The sequence below is a fragment of the Fringilla coelebs genome, assembly GCF_963513975.1.
Source record: "Fringilla coelebs genome assembly, chromosome: 7".
NCBI classification, from domain to species: Eukaryota; Metazoa; Chordata; class Aves; order Passeriformes; family Fringillidae; genus Fringilla; species Fringilla coelebs.
Genome location: NC_140035.1, coordinates 34,743,801 through 34,763,759, shown reverse-complemented (window position 1 = coordinate 34,763,759; position 19,959 = coordinate 34,743,801). Strand labels below are relative to the sequence as shown.

The 19,959-nt window shown below is 49.3% G+C and overlaps 1 protein-coding gene across 1 annotated transcript in view; it reads left to right on the top strand.

Moving 5' to 3' along the window:
• Positions 1-13,902: 13,902 nt before the first annotated feature.
• The window catches only part of ERBB4 (erb-b2 receptor tyrosine kinase 4), a gene marked incomplete at its 5' end in the record, with an annotated part of 567,058 nt that continues 561,001 nt past the window's right edge, over positions 13,903-19,959 (top strand). The window contains one exon of the mRNA XM_084209338.1: positions 13,903-13,996. Coding sequence (XP_084065464.1) covers positions 13,903-13,996 — 94 coding nt within the window. The remainder of the gene's footprint in view (positions 13,997-19,959) is intronic.

Here is a 19,959-nt window from a genome sequence, read left to right as displayed (position 1 = left end):
GGATAAGAAATGCCCTGGGGAACTCTCATCCATTCTTAGTGCCAGACTGAAGGGACAGGGAGACCATTTTTCTTATTTCCTTCCATCCCAGCTGTGTCTGCTGCCTACACACCCTGAGACATCCTCAAGGGCCTTGGGGCAGCATCCAGCTCAGCTTTTTCCAAGTGTCTGCAGCAGCAAACCTGCTGCCTTGTCATCTATCGAGGACACCTGCTTTGGGCAACTATCTGCTTTACCTGGGCTTAAAGCCAGCTCGATGCCACCAATGGGAATTTTTCCACGTTGAGAAGGAAAACCATCTCTTTCCAGTTTGTGTGCCAAAGTCAAAACAAGGAGAAGGCGAGGTGTCATCAGCAGTGGATGTGGTGATGTGCTCTTCTGGGATTTTCACGTGGGTGTAAACCTGGCGTGAAGGTGGCTCAGTGTGGACACAGGGTGTAGCCAGGGCTGGGTAATCAGCTCCTGCTCTGATTCCACGTCCCGCCGTGTCAGTGGTGAGTGGCTCCAGGGCAGGAATAGACCCCACGTACCGCAGTTCCAGCCGGGGAGCGACTGCGGGATGCGGCCGGATCCAGCAGCGCTCTGCCCCCGTGGGACACGGGGTGCATCCCCAGGATGTCAGAGCTGTAGCGCGGTGGAACGCCGGCATTTTTGGCAAGAGCTGCGTGCGCGGCCCCGCGAACGCCGGGTTTGGGCAGCAGCGGAGCCGTCAGGGGGCGGTGTTGGACCGCGGCTGCGGCGGCCGCACGGGGCAGCGCCCGGCCCCGGCGGGTCCGGAGCGTCTGCGCTGCTTTTTGGGGCGGTCAGCCTTGGTATTTTGCAGCAGGGATTCGTTGCAATAAAATCTCCTTTTCCCCTCTCTCCTTTTTTTTTTTTTTTAAATTTTCTCTCTTTCTTTCTTTCCTTTCCCTTCTTTCTTTCCTTTCCCTTATTTCGTCTTTTCCCTTCTTTCGTCCTTCCTCCTCTTCGCTGTTTGTCCTTTTCTTTTGAGGTCCTTCCCAGACCTTCCAGCAGTTTATGAAGCACCCCAGCACTGGAGGGTGACTCTTGGCCAGCTGAACATCCCTGCAATCACAGGTGGGCAGCTGGCACATCAAGGGCTCCGTGATGCCCCACCACACTCAACGTGGTCCTGAGAGGACTCCCAGCCAAAGCTCAGCATCACAGCTACCTCTGCCATGTGCTCCCTGAGGTGACCCTCTGGATATCAAGCCCTGGAGGAGAGGTTACACCTCAGGTTTTCCCTGGCTTGAAGAGAATAAAAAGCCTCCTTGGTGAAAGCAAACTAAACAGGTAAAATTACGCCAAAAAAATTATTTTGCTTTGCACAGTGCAAAGCTGCCCCTTTCCCTACACTGCTTTGTTTTATCTCATTTTTTGTGGTTGAAAATGATCTTCTTTTCTTTCCCATACGTCAAAACTTTCTCCAGATGCAAACTATTGCACCTGAGTGAGTGTGGTAGTGAGCTGCCTTCACCTTTATCTGCTACTGTTAGACAGATGACTCCACACTACAGCAGAGCCCTTGCAGATTACTAACTTTCTTCTGTGAAAATTTGCCTATCAGTGTAAGTGGCACCTGGAGATGAGAAAGCAGAGCTTCAGGTACTCCACCTCTCTTTCACCAGGTCAACGAGGAGATTGATTTTTCTTCTGCTATGCTAGCAAAGCTGCAGGCTTTTTTTGATTCCTACTCTGTATGACAAGGACAGGAGTTGGGGCTGGGGGGAAGGAAGAAAATTTTGAGGGACCAGCTCTGCCCCTTGTAGTTATTGAAGGAGTGCCTACCAAGGGGGGTGAAAGGAGAGGTCCTGCCAAGGCAGACAGTATGATCATCTCTCTGTCTCACACAATCAGTGGGTCATTGATGTTTGAGCCAGCCTCTTATTTCACTGCAGTTGTCTGTGTTGTTGAGGCCTTCCTCAATATGTCAAAAACTTGAAGGACTAAACAGCCCCAGCAATGGCTGGAACAGGAGTTATTCCTGATCTAAAGCAAACCCTGCTTGAGGGCCTCTCTTTCTGTGATATTTGTGATGGTGGGCAAAGGGAATGACCAACATGAGATGATTACTTTTCCCTTTGTGCTCCCTTAGGTTAAAGTTTTGAGAGGATAAGGATTATCTCCAGGTTTGAATCCTGCTTTTGAGTTGACAGGTGCATTGCAGGCTCTGCTCCCTTTGCACCCTCAGGTCCTCCAAAAGAGGAGGAGATGTGTGGGAGCCAGAAAGCCAACCACTGGCAGCCCTGTATTGTGTGAGATACTTCATTTACAAAGGTGGGCACATTTGTACCATCACCTTCCCCTGATGGCTACCCAAGCCTTGCTCTGCCAATAGAGCTTAGTGCAGAGAGGCCATTAGGAAGGCTAACATAAATGCCTTGTAAAGATCAGGAGGCTGTTCTGCAGAAAATCCCTTCCAGCACTGAATTTATAGTGGTCCAAGTGGCTGGCAGGTGCAGTTTGTTTTACCTGGTTGCTTGGTTGCTCTGATCTTTAAAAAGTCTCGTAAATACCTAGGAAGAAAAAAGTGGTTCACTTGTTCTGCATAGTAAAAAAAAAAAAAAATCCACCCCAAATTGCACAATGGAGGGAATGTTTGTCACTGATGCTAAACTAGAGTTTCAGTGAGGGAGGGCCCAGCCTTGGACAGGTTTTCCAGGTTAATTGAAAGGAATATGGTGACATCTGAAATGCTACTTGTTCCATGTGCTTGTGGCTTTGTTAAGCATGGAGATACACAGAAATGCATAGGTAACATCTCTCTTTCCACCTGAGCCTGTGAAGAGAAGATGAACTAGTTTAATGGTTCTATCTTTTTATTGAAAACCCTCTTTGTTGGGTATCCTGGGCTTTACACTGGCTAACACCTTTCCATGACATCTCTCAATCAACAGAGACAACTATGTTTACTGGACAACATTTTCCCCCTGCTTATCAGCACATCAAGCAGTACCAGAACACACAATCTCCTCCTGAATCCCACAGCAAATCATTCCTTTTTTAAAACATCACCTACTGTCAGTAATGGCGTTGGAGATGGGTTAAGACAGCTCCACTTCTGCTTCATACCTATGGAGAGAGGAGAGCTTAGAGCATCTACCTGAGCAGTGCCACCATTTAGGAGGGAGACCCTTCTCAGCAGTGTTTTGCTGTTTGGTTTTTTGCCTCGCAGTTAACTGTAGATACACTTGTAAAGGAAAACAGAAAAACCCCCAAACCAGTGGGCTTTTAACAAGTGGGTTTAATGTTGACAATGGCACTGTGCAGTGGGAGTGTGATCTGCTTAATGTTCCAGAGCAGAACAGCCCGTCAGTTCACATCCCTTTCCTTGGCAGCAGTGGCAACGCTTCCCCCAGAAGTTAAAGCCATGTGTCTCGTTTCTGAGAGAGGCTTATTCATAAAAAGGGAGGAAAAATTGATTGTCCGATCCACAGAAGGGAAAAAAACACACAAGGGGATAAATTATGAGAATTAAGATGGGCAGATAGATTTCTACAACTCGTGTATGTAAAATTCTGTTCCTGGTAGACTTGAGCTGTGTCATTTTAGATGCATTTCTCCAGCCCACGTAAATATTCCTGTCAAAAAATCAAATCTGGAAAAGAAGGAAATTTCATTTTTCATCAAAGCTCTACAGTGATCTCGTTATTAAAAACAGAGGAAAAAGATATATCAGGAAGGCAAAGCAGTTGCAGCCACATAGTTGTTTTCAATAATCCAGTGAGTCACTACATAGAAGAGCCTTTCATTTTTCCCTGTGGTTCAGATGAAATTGTTTATTAAGATTTTGGTGCATTATTTAAAATTTAAGAAAAAAAAAAAAGGAAATGGTACCTCTTTATTTTAAAGACTGTTGCAATAAAAATTCAGATTATTCAAATTTATCAAATGCATTGTATAAGGCAGTAAGCACAGCAATTTTTTCCTCATACCACAAGATATTCCCTGGCTTTTCCATCTCATTCATAGTCATACATAAGGAAGCTGTTTACAAGGCATTGCAACAGGGAGCAAAAAATATTATAGAAATGAAAACTTGATCCAACCAATGGCTGGATTTGTAACGAAGGACCTAAGTGAAGGTAAACAGCAGCCTAATGTAATACTTTAAAAGCAAATTATTATACATCACTTATTGAAAAGTGATGTATAACAGCTGCAAAAGGGGATCTGTACTTCAGATCTTCACCCATGCAGAGGTGTGGAATAGAAGCTAATTGCATATGTAGCTATAATGCACACTGAGCAGCCAGAACAAATACAAATATGTAAGATATTTCACTTTTTTTAAATCACAAGGTCGTGAACTCGCATTTTGTTTTTGTTTCTTTTTCCCCAGGAAATTGGACAGGAGGCTGGCTGAAAGTGTACCAGTGCTCTACAGGGATTTCTTGTGCCTTTTCAAGGAAGGATTTGCTGTGTTCTAGAATGTGTAAATATTGTTTGGGGCTTGTTTTGTTTTGTTTTCTTTTTTATCTCAAATGCTTGCCAAGGAAATTGAACTGTACAAACATAATTAGCCAGGGGCTGAACATTTAATCTTAAATTCTGAGTCTTCATTAAGTCTTAATTTAAAAACCTTAGGAGGGAAGCTTGCAACTATTCCTGTTCATATGGATGGATGGAATTTGTGGCAGGTTTTTATGGCAGAAGAGGGAAACCCCTCAAATGGGGAAAGCTCAGAAAACTCTGCTGAAGCCAGTTAGGGGTCAAGTGGTCATGTCATGGATAATGGAACAAGATCTGGATTCAAGTCACCTCTTGTGTGGTCAAAGCAGGCCATGGTTGGTGGGGCTCTGGGCATCCTGATCTGGTGGAAGGTGTTTGTGGGGTTGGGATCAGATGGGCTTTCAGGTCCCTTCCAATCCAGACCATTCTGTGGCTAGGAATTTAAGAAGGTGCTGTGGGAGAACTGGAAGGCTTGTGAGGTGAAAAAAATGACAGCTTTCCCTTTGTATGAGAGTTATTCCAAATCAGAACCAGGTGTTTGGGGATAGGTTTTTTTTTCCATGGATGATCTTTCAATGGCATTGTTATTTTTACCTGAAAAAGGGACAATTTCTGAATTTCAATCAGTTTTAGTCTATCAAGATAAAATAAACTGCTAGTACCTTTTATTTTTATCTTAATTTACTGAGAAAAATGTCTACACTAGGCATGATAGGGAAAAAAATACTGGAGGGAGAAAAATTATATAAAACAAATACTTTTATTCCCTTCTGCAAGTATTTTTATAAGCTGGGAAGCCGTGGAGAAATGTGAAAGTGCCGTGATATCTCCTACACCTTCCTTTGCCCTTTTTCAGTGATAAGAGCTATCAAATGACATCTTTGTGAGGAACATGCCAGACCCTCTGCACATCGAAAAAAGTCCAAAAAGCAGCAGCATTAATTCCTGTGAGTGTTCATGCCAAATCTGTTATTTTGTTTAGTGTTGTCAGGGGGGTGGGACCTTTGTCATAATTTGAGGTAGCTCTCTTTTATTTCCTGATCACCAAATATTCCGAAAAGCCAGTAACAGAGGTTAAAAATAAATATGAAAATCCATTTTAAACCTTAATAACAAGACTTATATAGTACCTAGTGCATGCTTCTAAAAAATAAAAAAAGAAAAACTAGTGCAAGAAGAGAGCATTCACCTTGCAAACGGCTGGATTCCAGGAAAGAAGAAAAAAAAGAAGGGAAAATTTGGGCAGAGATTTGCATGGCTGCCTGCAGACAAGGCGCCCCACTGGCCTGCTGCCTGCTCCGGGCCTGCCAGCGGAAGTTTTGCCCTTGCCTTGGCAGCAGCACCCTGAATGCTGCTCGGCTTGGTGCCGCCGTTCCTGGTGGGGAAGGCAAGGAGGGGTGTCCTGCATGGAAAAGCCACCCCCATGGGAGCCGCCAGCCAAGCAGTGCCCACACCCCCAGGTACCACCTCAGCCTCATTGCTCCTGCTTTTGCCACTTAGATGAGGACAAGTGAGTCCAATTCCTGGGTTTGTAACGAGTTGGGTTGTAAATCCTCCTTGGTGCAGTCTGCTAAGTTATTGAGTGCTTCCGCTCACCTTGGCAGCTTCATGACTCCTACAGATACACGGAAAATTTAGAATAACAGAACTATTTCACATGGCAACAACGACCTGGAAGGATCTGACTGGTACAGTTCCTACAAATCAATCCAGTGTGAGCTTCTAAGCCAATGGGCTGGTCCCCTGTGAGCGACCGAACATCTCGTCCTGGGCGTGTTAACAGCAAAGCTTGAAATAATGGTGACTTCTGGAAACCAATTTTGATAACCAGACTCTATTTGTAAGGTATTTAGAGCTAATAAAGCTGCTGTGGTCTTGGGAGTGCCCTTTTCCTTGAGCACAATGGGAAGTTCTTCTTGTCAGGATTGCTATAGAAACAATGAATTATCAGGCAAACGGGACCATCCAGCCAATTGTGCCAGACGGGGGATGTGTGCTGATAACGCGGCAGCGTTAATTTGCTCTGCTTTGTTGTAAGTAGAGCTTGCACTGCCTATAGAAATGTAAAGAGGCAGGTGAGCTGGAGTGTCTATTATTTATAGACACAGTTTGTGCTGTATAAATGAATTTTTCATAGGAAGACTTTTTAGGAAAAAAAAAATGCTTGAGAAACTGCTTGGTAAATAATTATGGCTGGGAGCTTCAAATGTGCTTTGAAGAATGGGTGGGCATCCTTAAGTCCCCCATAAAATTTTTCAGATGCAACCTTGAACCCGTTGTACAGAGTGGGGTGCTTTGACCATGTGTGAAGTACCCCAGCCCCATTACTGCCAGCCTTTAGCAGGATAATGCTGAACCATGGCTGGTATTGCCTTCTGTCATCTTGCAAAACTGAGTCACCCATAAGCAAATGCAGATATTATTATGTTGATGTGCTTGTACTGTGTGGCTTGAGAAGTCAGCACCAGACTGAAGTATGATCCATCAAAAAGAAGAAGAAAGAAGCAGAAACTTCCTGGTATCAAGTGGATAACCTCTACATTTTCTTTACTGCATTTTGCTCAATGCCACTTGGGAGCATGTTCCTCTATTTTTAAAAAGAAAGAAGACGGAATATGGCAGGAAATCATTGAGCTGAGAGGAGTTTGGCTTCAGATGTGAGACACACCACCAGGATCACAGAGAAGGTAGGGGAGAGGTGGGAAAGAAGGATGAGTGAGAGAGGACTAGGCAAGAGGATGCTGGATTTGGATATCATATAGGAGTTGGGAAGAAAAACAAAACCGCCCATGTTTTTGCATGTAGGTGACAGGAAAAATACTGCATCTTTACTGGGCTGAATGAGGGTGCTGAGGCACTGGCACAGGTTTCCCAGAGAAGTGGTAGATGCCCCACCCCTGGAAACATTCAGGGTCAGTTTGGATGGGCTTCTGAGCAACCTGATCTAGTTGAAAATGTCCCTACTCATTGCAGGGGGTTTGAAAGGACCTTTAAATCCAACATAAACTATTGTATGATTTTGTGAAATGTAAGCGAGGCCCTTGAAAAGGAGTTTGATATATACAGGAGGACCAAAAAAAAAAGAAAAAAAATACAGAAACAATATGATACTCTAATTCAGAGTGGACAACATAGGCCTGTTTTAGGACTCTTACAATAACCGAGAGTGTACTTAAATCTTTTTGCTATGAATGAGATATAAACACCACTAAAACCCAAGTGCAGTCTAAAATGTTTTCTTGAGATCAGCCTTTAGTTACAGAAAATACAATTAGAAAGCCTGCATTGTATTGGCTGCTGCTGCTGCAATTTTGTCTTTATAAGATATTTTTTCTATTATCTAATTGGGTGGATTCTTTCAGGTTCCTAGAGTACTCTTCTTTGTGCTTCAGGGAAAATTTTGTTACTCCTCAAACAATAATTCTGAAAAAAAAACCCCAACACGCACACAAAAAAAGACAAAGTAGTGCATTGCGCCACCCCACAATGGGCCCAGTGTTGATGCTGGATTAAGTGTCCCCAGTGAATGGCTGAGCTCACAACTCTGCCTGCCTGGAGCTCCACTCTGCTCTGCCTCTGGGGTTATGATATCATCTCTGAAGTCCTGCAAACACAGCTGAGCTCCACACTGCTCCCATTGTAGGTCCCACTACTCGAAATGTGGAGCTGGGATCTCGGCCAAGCAGCAGAGTATTAATGGATGAGGTGGGGACACCTCCATGTCACTCTTTCTCCCCACAGATGTTCACCACAGCTATCTGCAAAGGCCATGGACTTCCAAAGAGCTGTGCACCTATGGAGCCTGTATTTATTGTTCTGCTTCTCCAAGTGTTAAATGAAAAGCCTGCACCTAAACCCCCATAATTGTCTTGACATCAGTTTGAGGTGGGCAAGTAAATATTTCCAAGGGTCTCAGCTGTCTGCAGGTGAGAAGTCATCTGGTTCTTGCACAACCTTTCTTCTTGCATGGGCTTTGGGCTGCTTGTCATGTGTGAGGCTGTGCTGGCAGACAGGAGGATACCCAGCTGAGTATTTCTCTCACACCAAGTGTTTGCATTTGTTTCAGGGTTGCCCACTCTGTGCAGAGATGCCTGCTTCCAGCTTTGTGCATGCTGGCACGTGTTGCCTGATGGACCAGGGCTTCTCGTTCAGCACGGCTGACAAGGAGCATCTCTGTCACCACAGCTGACACACGCTTGCTTTGTTAAATGACATGAGATGCTGCAGTGCAAGGCACAAGTTCTCCCATGCTTTCAGCTAAACAATTTACTACTGTGCTGCACACATCCTTCTCTGGTCCAGCAAATGGGAGGGCCTGGAGCTGGTTAGATGTGTCCCAGCTTGGCCAGCTCTGTCCCCTCACATGTTGCAAGGAGCGGTGGAAAAAAAGTGAGGTGTTGACCTACATGTACCCTGCCTGACAGGTCCCAAACTGCCTGCTGAGGTTCAGCCCCATGTGGCATTTTCTGCTCTGCTACATCGCAGCTGCTCCAGCCCTCCTGCCTCTGCACCATCCTGGGTGCAAGCAAAGCCAGGGGTTTGGAATGCATGTGTTTCTGGCTGCAAAGTGCAGTATTTTCTGCAGATCAAATGCTCATCAGCGACTGGGAACACAACCAAGGAGGTTGGGGAGGAGAGGAGGAAGCCACACTTGATCCCACAGAAACCACAAACCTAATTTCACACCGAGGCAATTAGCCAACACACATTTGGTTAGGGTGGCTGTGCTACTTTGTAAAACGTGACCTTTTAATGAGCTGGGGAGGTGGATCTGAATTTCTGCTAGTCTACACTGGCAAAGGAAAACCACCAGCAGTAAATTATCATCAGGAGAGGGGAGCAGGGGTGAAGTGGCCCTCAAAACCATCTCTGTGCCACTTCCAAGTCCTGCTTTGCACGACGGGATCGTGTCCCTGACTCCATGCCATCACAGCCAGCCTCTCTCCCAAAGCCACCAGGATGCTGCAGCATCCTTGGCTAGGCAGTGCTGACTCAGGCACAGGGTCCCGTGCCTGCTCCCTGGCACTGCCGTCCCCCAGATATTTCACAACCAGATATAAAAATCCCTGAGTTAGGCGCTTGTGGCTGTGCTCCCTGCAAGGGGAAGCAGTAAAAGGCTGATTTATGCTCTGAACCACAAAAGCCTTTTATTGCTGCTTTCTTTTTTTTAATGTAACTGTCTTGCCCTTAAATGTCTAATCCCTTTCTAACAGTCTTGTGGAAGTGGCAGGGCTCTCCATGGGTTAAAGGCGGTGTTTTTCAAGAGGATCCAGTTGTCCACCAGGTCCCCAAAGCCCCTCTTGCCCTGGCACAGCCAGTCCTCCTGTCAGCAAGGGAGGAGGGCAGCAGTAAGCCATGTGCTGCCAGCATGGTCCACCACATTCTGCCAGCCCTCAGCTTTCTGGGGTTGTTGGAGAGTTATTCCATCACTTGGAGTATTCCCTGACAGTCTTGGGCACTGCTGCTCCTTCAGGGGAGAATAAAAACCCCAAGCTGATCTAACAGAAGCAGTTTGACTCCAGGCATATACATTTAAAGACATTGCCCAATTATTTCTTCATTTTTATTAATTACTATTAGTCATTTATGGCCCCTTTTAAATTCAACTTCTCAAGAAAAATATTGCTTTAGAAAAAAAAAAAAAAGGGAAAGTCATTTCATGAACAATTAGCAAAAGCTACAGCTGCACCATAAAAGAGAAATACTGGGGGGGGGGAAGAATATTTCAAATTGACTGGGGCATGCAAGTTGTTGAATGGATAGAAAGCCAGCCGAGATCCTAAGGAAGGGGTGATGCTGGAGAGGAGCAAAAGTACACAGTGTGGCATTGCTTGGTTCATTGTCAGGCCTGCTGTTAATTACTGGCTTTATTAATGATTTGGAAGTGATAAGAAGTGTTAATTGCATCAGAAAATGATGCTACATTGGGAAGAGCTGAAAGCAGAGGTGAGAGCAGAAGAAAGAGCATAAAGAGAGGCACGGAGGGCTGGGGGCTGTAAAAAGGATTTGATTTCATTCAGGCTCTGGGGGCTTTTCTACAGTTTCCCCCAGTAAAAGAGCACCAATAATGTTTGTGGACAAGGAAGGGGCCCAAAGAGGTCAGACAGGAGGGTTTGGTTTGAAGCAAGAACCATGGAGACCCTTCCTGTTACCCTCAAGGGAGGAACAGAGACTTGCATGTGGTGTAAGACAGGCAGAGTCCCAGAGGCAGGCACAACAAAACTGAACAGCATTGAGGGGCAGCTGACTTCAGAAGACCCCAGACAGTATAGGAGAGCGTGTTTAAAAGAAAACACTAAAAAGGCAATACACTGCTCTGCCTGCCGTGCAGCCAAACTGAAGGAAGGGGGAAAACAGAACCCAAATGAATGTAGAAATTGCATTTAATGGTCATCTTGAGAAGCCAGAGGACAAAATCAAAGGAGTGAGCTGCCACAAGCTGTTAAGGAGGAAACCCTCTGCCCACCGGATGCCAGTGTTGCCCAACATTAAATCACATGGAGAAAACTCCTCTGGCAAAAGAATATTTGGTGCTTAAAGACACCCATCACTCCAGCTACCCAAACACCACCACGTTCAAAAACGCACTCGCAACTTCCTTGGTGGCACAGTTAAATCTATTTGCAACTCATCATTCTGGAGGTAGGCGAAGGTGACAAAGCCAAGGACGAAGCTCTGTGTAAGATTTTACTTTTACTGAGCGGGCCCTAAAGAAGCCCAAGCAGAGTTTTATTGCGCGGCTCTTCGGGCTGACAGTCTCCATTAACCATCGGTTAATACTGCAGCGTCAGAGCAAAGCCAGAGTCGCAGCCCTGTGCTGTTAGAAAGTGTCCTTCAATCCAGCAAGAGACCTCGGGGTGAGAATATTTTGCATGAAGAGCCACTGGTGTAAGAGCTGAGCCTCTCAGCTCTGCATTGCAGTCAGCGTGTCGTGTGCCATCCCTCCACGCCACAAATAAATCTACAATTTCTCAGCTGGGTGCCTTTGGAAGCCACATACTAATACGCTTATATGGGAAGAGAGACCAGGCAAGGTTCAAATAAAGAGCTCATGTAATAAATAAACATGAGGTCAGTATGGGAACAGCAATAATTGCTTTGTATGACAAGATTTGCATAGCAAACATTTGTGATTAATGTACAGCCAGTGTCAGGTAAGGAGCCTTCGCTATCGTTGCTCCATCTGCACCTTCCAATCTAGAAGGCACAGCAGCTCCAGCCAGAGCAATTAGTCACTGTTTACTGAGAGGCAGATCGAGCAAAATTTTTCTAGTTCAATATTTGAGCGAGTTTCGCCTCACAGCCTCCCGTTGGATCCATTTCTGCGCCAGGCAGGGATCGCGCTTCCTTCCAGGGGGTGGCAAGGAGGGATGATCAGCACTGCTGCAAATCTGCTCAGCAAGGGCACGGGCTGGCTCCCAGCCTCTCCTGCTGGCCTCACCCAGGTGGTGTTCTCAGGGAAAACCCTAAGGAAGAGGCTGAACATGTCAGGGCTCTGCTACCCGGCTGCCTTTTCTGTCACCTGCCTCTGCCTGCCAGTTTCACTGTCCTTTGCCACTGCTGATGTGGGCAGTGGGATGCAGCACCGAGGGCAACGACACCTCCTTCTTTACAGCCTCCTTTCTGCAAAGCCTGGCCAATTCATTCCAGCTAAACTTCCAGCTCTTTGGCCAAAGAGCCATAATCCAACTCGAAGTACTATCTTGATTTGGGGATTTTTAAAAAAATTTTTTAAAGGCATGCAAACCTTTGGCTTCCCTGGAAAGGAGGCAGTTTGGCTGGGGGGACTAGGGTTATTCCTCTGAGGTTAATTCCTATGGGAAAACCATTCCACTGGAGCTGGTTGGAGGGAAGGCACTTGCTGCTGCAGTCTTCCACTTTATCTGCTTGGGGGTGCCAGGGAAAGCTGTTAGCATCACTGGGAAGCCATTCCAAGTAGTACTGCACAGACTAGCTGGAAAGGCATAAGGAAAATTGGTGAGATCCAGAAGGGCTTGACCAGGGTGAGCAGGCTTCAAAACCTAGGGCACACATTTTGGGGGCATGAAGCGAAGAATTGAAGGTGTTCTTCTCTTGTGCACTTGCAGAGTACAGCTGTGACTGAGGATGCCAGTCAACTCACCAAGAGTGATAAATGGCAGCTGCTATCTCCCACCTCTGATGAGATGTTGAGATTTTCAGTCTCTGGCTTTCCAAGACAAGTCTTGAAGAGACTCTGGTCCCCTGGACCTGTTAGGGAGGATGTATGTGTTGGCATTTCGCCCTTGTGCTGATGTGGGTGGTAGTGAAGGGGATGCTGGGCTGATGCTTGCAGGACCCTGGCACTGCAGCTGTCCCCACCTGAGAGCATCTAGGAAGTGCCACCAGGCTGGCAGGGGACATCAGGGAGGGGATGCATTGGTGGGAAATGCCATTACACCTCTGTGCCCCACAGAGTTGCAGGCAGGCTGGAAAAGGCGGCTCTCATCAGCTGCTTCCCACCCACAAGTCCACCCACTACCACCCTGAAGAGCGATCTCCAAGGTGCTGCCAACCTGCCCTATTGCCCTTTAAACCTCTCTCCCTCCTTCCAGCCCTTCCCAAACCTCTCGGCTGAGCGCTGGGAATCCCTACACTCACCTTGGTGCTGAGGGCGCAGGCGGGGCGCTCATCTCTGCATGAGGGGCATGAGCATTCACGGCAGCGGGTGTTTTGGGGCAGAACCCAGGCAGGAGGGTGACATGCCATATCCTTGTCCGGATCAGGCGTACGGCGGGGTCCCACAGCGGAGAGGAGCCCGGGCGCGTTTCAGCTGCCCAGGACGCTCCTCACACCCCACCTGCGGCCGCCGCTGGCACGGGCCGAGCCCGCACTGGGGCTCTGCTCTTTCGGGGAGCTGTATCGGGAGGTGTCCCTGTGCCCCGGAGCAGGGTCACTCCCCGCGTCACCTCACGGCCGAGCTCCCTCGGGGTCCCGCTCCCGCCGGTGCTGCCGCGGCCGCCCCTCACGCAGGGCCCGGGGCGCGCACCTGCCCCTCAGGCGGGGCGGGGCGGGGACAAAAGGCGGGAGCGGCTCGCGCACACGGGCGCGCGCGGCTCCGCAGGTGCGGAGCCTCCGTGTGGGGAGGGGGGGGCGTGGGGCGGTCCCGCGCGGCGCCGGCCCCCGCCCGCCCCCTCGCTCCGTCCCGCCGCTCCTCCTCCCTCACCCCCCTCGCTCCTTCCTCCTTCTCCTCCTCCTCCTCCTCGTCGCGCTCCCGCCGCTCCGCTCCGCGCGTGCTGGCGGCGCAGCGCCCCGCGGCCCGGCAGCGGCGCGGCCGCCCCGTCGGCGCCGCGGCGCGCCCGCGGAGGGGCGGCGCTGGGGGCGGCGGCTCGGCGGCGGCAACTTTTGGGAGCCGGCGGCGGCAGCGCGGAGGCTGCGCGGGGGATGGCGGCGGCCAGGCAGCGGCGGCGCTGAGGCGGCGGCGGCGGCGCGATGCCGGCGGCGGCCGGGGGGCTGCTGTGGTGGAGCTGCTGCGTGCTGGCGGCGGCGGCCGGGGCCCCGCGGGCCGCCGCGGCGGCGCAGGCAGGTGGGTGAGCGGCCGGAGCGGCGCGGCGCAGCCGGCGGAGCGGCGCCTTCCCCACAACTTCTCCGTGTCCCGGTGCCCGGCGCGGGGTGCGGGAGTTCGTGCGGGTCCCGCGGAGCGGCGGCGGCCAGAGGGCGACAACCCCCCGCGGGAAGCGGAGCGGAGCCGGCTGTCGCGGAGCGCCCGCGCAGCAGCGCTCCGTGTCCCCGCTCCGTGTCCCCGCCCGGCCCCGGGGCCGCCCTTGCCCGGGGAGCCCCGGGCGGGCGCCGTACGTGTCCCCGCAGGTGCCGCTGCCGCCCCGACGGGGCTGCGCTCCCGAACTCGGCGTCGCGGCGCGCCGGGCGGACGCGGCAGCGTTCGTGCCCCGTACACCTGTGCGTTCATGTGCGCCGCGCGTCCCGGCCCCCCGCGTCAACGCCGGGCCGAGGGGGTCGCGCACGGGGGAGGGCGAGCGGGCGGCTTGGAAGTTAACGCTGGGAAAGGCGTTTTTTCCTCCGGCAGGGTCTGCCCGGAATTTTTAACTTTCTGGAGGGAAACTTGCAGCGTTGGCTTGAATTTTGTTTTCCTCTTGGCATCCGAGCGGCGCTTTCTTGCCACCGTAGTACGAGATGTGCCGGCTCAGGCGCCCGGGGAGGGCACGGGGATCGCCCCCCGCTGCATCGCCCCTTTGCTGTGAATAAAACATTAAAAGGAAATTTCTTCAGTCTTTGTAACTTCGCTTTCTTTTTTTTTTTTTTCCCTTCCCTCCCCGGTGATGCAAAATTTATGCTGTTTGGGCGGTATGTATTGGTGCAACAGCTCCTCGTTCTCACAATTTAGTTTATATTTTGGGGCTTTATGTAACAGAGAGAAGGAAGGATACGTTTGGTGAGAAGCGAATGGAGCGTGTCCTGGCTTTGCCTGCCTGATTGGGCTTTGAAGGCGGTTTTTGATCTTGGGACGCAGTTTACTTTTTCGCTGTGCGATTGTTTCCTAACCTTCGAAATCGGGAGGGGTGAAATGCTGGGCTGCTGCTCTCTTTTGTATATTCTCTTCCTGCGGTTTGAATCGGTAAATCCCCGCTGAAGAAGAATGGCACTCCTCGTTTTACAGGCGCTGCTTCTCTGTACCTTTTTGCCTGCCTCCCTGTTTACACGCAGCCTGACTGTTCGCCTCACTTGATACTTTTCTGTCTCACACTTTTCCTGTAGCCTGCCCCGGTTCTGGGCGGCAGCCGTCCCCGCTGGGATGCTCCCGTGCTCTCCCGCAATCCTTCCCACCGCTCGGACCGGGCTGTTGGCATGGACGATCACAAAAGACTCTCCATTGCTGGATTTATACCCCAGTGAAAATAAAAAAGCATCGGTCCGGGGTTGCTCGCCTGCCTTTCCTGTCGCCTCTGGGGAAGCCTCCCGGATCTGTGCCGCTGAAAATCCTCTGTGCCCTGCACTGTGCAAAACAGAAAATCCGTTTATTAAAATAGAAGGGTTGGAGTGACATTTCCTATTTGAGGGTTTTAGGCACTGCTGTGGGCACTGGCAGTTAGTAATGATTGAGCCTTGCTACTTGGTGTGTGCTGGAATAGCAAGGCAGGCTGGACAGGGAGCCATGATTTGCAAGTATTTAGGACCCTCCAGAATTTGGGCTCTCTTGGCTTTTGGGGGGCAATAAATGGGGCTCTGGCTGCTGCCCTCATTTTCGGTGCATAGAGATGGTGATGCCGTTGCTGTGCAAGCAAGCTGTTGGCCAAACTTTTGATTTCATTATCCTGTGTGTAAATATGTAAACACGTTGGGGTTTTCTGATTTCTTCTGTCTCCGTGCTTGGGCATATAATGTTTGCAGTGCACAGCTCAGTCGGGGTCACGTGAGCCAAACAGCTTGGGCTGTTACCTGGAAGCTGGCGAGTCTTTGTTCTGCTTGAAAATAGCTGATAAATTAACTCCATTTTCTGATATGTGGGGTTGGTGAGTTGTTAAATAATTACAGCCAAATTAACTTAGTCCTGTTTGAAGTATTCAGCTGTTCTGAGAGTAATTGTACTTCAAATGTTTTTGCAGTTCATTTTTTCTGGGTTTTTTTATTTCCTTTTTTTTAAAATTTATCAGTGAGAAGCGTGTTCAGGCTGATGTATGGGCAGTCTTTAATTTCATGCCTTTACTCCTCTCTGGGCCATGTCGGATGGGACATGCCACATGCCTTCAGAGAGATGCAGCTCCTCTCCTTTGCTACAGCCCTCCTTGGCACCTCTCCCGTTTATCCCGCCACGATGTCTATTTGATGGTTAAAATTAGGCTGAGCTCCGAGTGCCTTTGCAAAGGCACGATAAATATTGACTGGGAGTTTCAGCCCCTCGCTGCCGTAGAGGGCCTGGCCCCTGCGCTGGGGTTGTTCCATCCGGGCCTTTCACCGAAGGGCAGCGGGCGCTGTTGTGGGCTCAGCACCCTTCTGGTGTCCCTCCTGTGCCACACAGCCCTTCAGGTGTCCGAGGGGACATCTCTGTGTGGGAGCCAGGGCAGCCTGCTGCTGTCCCTGAATGTCCCCTGAGAGCACTGTGAGCCAGCGCTGCTGCAGGGCAGAGGAGCCTGGTTCTGGTGCCGCTCTTGGGGCATCCCCAGGGATCCTGGGGCAGCTCCAGCACGGAGTTGCACCACACAGGCTCCGTGCCTGCACCTGCCCTGCCGAGACTGGCACTGCTGCGTGCCCCAGTGACTGAGTTGTGACTTCGCTTTTAAAAAAAAAGAGACGGTAATTGATGTTTATGTGTATGGAATTTGGCACTAGGAGCTGTGCTTGTAATTAACATGAAAACAGTAATAATAAGGACCTGAAATACATGCCTTATGAGTAAGGCAAATGAGACTTGGCAGTAGCAGCTCGTGAAGGGGGAAGCCTTTCTCCTGAGCCTGCACGGTACTGAAGTGGGATGGGAAGCAGAGAAAGGCACGTTTGGTCCGTGGCAGCAAAGGGCCCAGCACCCTGTGGGCGCTCCTGGCTGAGCCCCAAGCGCTGCATTGCACTCCTGACCGTAATGCCGAGTTGTTCTGAATTGTGCCTTCAGTTTTCTAGCAGGGCATTAGCCACACACCTTACTGGAACTAATGTTTTATTCTACTTTTCAGGGGGTTTTAGTTCGGTTGGGTTTTTTCTGTTGTTTTGTTTTTCAATTAAATTTCACCAAACCGCAGCACGTTGACTCGCGCTGTGTCTGGAGGCACAGCCTGTGATCCAGAGCGTGCACATCTTACAAAGGCTTTTGGAGAAAGGCCTTTCTGTGGGTCACTGGTCAGAGCTGGGGTTCTGCTGGCGTGGGAGCTGAGCATTTCCTGGGCGGTGATGGTGGGGCTTGCAGAGTGGCCGGCCCGCAGCCTGGCTCTGTGAGCATCTCTAGATGGCAGCAGCCCCCAGGAGCTCCCGGCATGAGGACGAACCGCCCGGAGCTGGGGCTGTGATTTCCCAGGCTCTGGTCCTCCTGCTCAGCTCTCCTCCACATCCCCTTCCCAGGCTGAGGAGCAGCTTTTCAGGTGGATAATGTGGAACTAGCCATCCCTGGAGTCCTGTCCCCACCTCTTGTGTCCCTGCATGTGTGATGGGGGAGGTGTAGGAGCACGCTGGGAGAGTGACCCAAACACTGAAGTGGTTAATATGAGCAGCTGGAGGAGCTCAGGTGACTTGCTCTGGATGACTCGTTAAGATAAACAGTGAGTTGGTACCAGACCAATGATTGGGTGCTGAAGGTGAATGAGTTCAAATTGGAAATAAAGTGCTTGGTCCTAATTGTGTAGGAACTGTTTTGATAAGCTAGGAAAGAAAATAGAAGATACACGATCAGTCAGCAGCACGGGCTCAGATCAGGTGGTCCTTCTGCAGTATGTATACTTGCTCAAAAGGATGATATAGCCCATCGATTTCATTTCTTTTTTGTGTTTTTGTATGACAACAACCCCCTCCTGATTTTCTTAGGACAGTGAGGGTGGGCAAGTACATGGTGGTTGGTGTGGGACAATAGGATGGTTCCCTGGAAGCTTCTGAACTTTGTGTCCTGCCTGTGCAGATTGGGGTTTAGTGCTGTGCAGCCAGGCATTTATGCTGTTAAAACCACGGGCAAGTGATGGCAGCTCCGTGGAAACAGCTAAGCCCGGTCTGCCCTTGTGTGCTCTACACACTCTCAATGCACTGAGGCAATTTTGCTGGGAAAGGAGAGGGGGCTGGTTCCTGGGATTTGGTTTTTACTGTGGCAGGAGCGAAGGCAGGATGAGGTGAGTGCAGCTGGGCTGTTTCCCTGAATCACTTGTGTGCTGACAAGTCCTCGGGGTATGCAACAGGCTCTGATTTTCACTGACTTAAAGGGTTTGCTTTTGCAAACAAGTGCAGGCTGCTGGTGGATTTTGTGTGTGCCCACGTAGCCAAAGCTGAATTATCCCATGGGAGTACGCAATCTGCCAGAGAGATTCATCATTTCAGCAACTTTAGTTAATGTTTGTTTAGCGACTTCTTGTTTTGGAGGAGCAGTTTAAGCCGTGCTCAGTGGCAGTTCCCTTGTGATGAGCTGTGTGTCCACGTGATAAATGGTCTCATTTCTACTGTCCGCTACTTCTGCTGGGCACATGGGCACATGCCAAGCCTCCTGAAGTCTTTGAACAGCTGCTGCTATATATATCTCCTTATTTTCTTTTTTTTTTCCCCAGCCTGCCAGGGAAACTTGTCCTTCTTCCCACTTTGTATAAAGGGTGTGCAAAGTCCAGGGCAGATGAATATTTGCTCGTGCATCAGTGATTCGTGAGGGTCTGATGTTGGCTGATGTTTGGGCAGCAAAGTCAATAATTCAAACTGCAGGAGCACATACTGGTCACACCATAAGCTTGTACTGAATACCAAGAATATAAATATATATGAGGAATAGAAATTTATACTGCAAAGAGTATAAAAAAATACTTTTCTTTTCTGGTGGTAACTGCTTTTTGTTTCCATGCCTGAAACCTATAAACTCTAGCTTTTGACAAAGGAGGAGGTAGGAAAATCAAGTAAATAAAAGGCAAAGTAAACCTCAGACTTTTAGCACATACAGTTCTTTTTGAACTATAAAAAAATGATCAGTCATTGTATAAGTGTTCCTGTAAAGTCCTTTTTAGTGACTTCTAAGATTATGCTCATGCTATGTTCAGCTCCTTTCTCTCCCAATGTCTGTGCAGCTACACGTACAATAACTGAATGGGCATTTATAGCTTGATCTTTCTTAATCTCCTAATAAGTCAGCAGTGCAACGTGGGCTCTTGTCACATGGTGACATGCTCCTGTGTCTCATCACCAGCTGCTGTTGAGCTTACAGAAATACAGAGCTTGCAGAAATCTTCCAAAATCTCACTGGGGACCACCCTGAGCTCAGAGCAGTGCTGGCTGTGATACCAGGGTCTGAGCTGCCCCATGGTCTCCTTCCTAGACTGCGTTCCCAGAGGAACTGAGGAGGAAGCTGGGACGTGCTGCTGATGGGTTTTAAATTCATGTGCAGAGGCTACTGTGGCACTGCAAGGCATTATGTGACCCTTTGCCTGCAGCTGCTTGACTAAACTGCCTAATAAATGTCTATTAAATAGAGTTGTGATACCTGACCTCTCTCTTTTTCTCACCCCTCCCAGTTGTGATTCATGTAGGAAATGGATCATGCCAGAGGGAGGTTGAATAAAAAAGCTTGCGTGCTGTAAGAAAAAGAAAAAACAAAAACCCCTTCTGAACAAAACTGGGTTATGGAAAATTTGGAAAAGCCCAAAACTGTGAAACAGTGGCACAGCCTTGGCTGTAGCATTGCTGTGAGAGCAGGACACACTCATGTCCCGGGTGGGTGACGATGCACTGGATAAAGCTCTGAAACCTATGCCTGTCTTACTGACTTTAGCTGTGGCTTGGCTCTTTCTGCTCCACTGAGACTTTCCAAATGGTGCTTCCATCCCATTGTCTCCTGTTTTCCCAAGAAAGCCTCTCCTAGGGGGC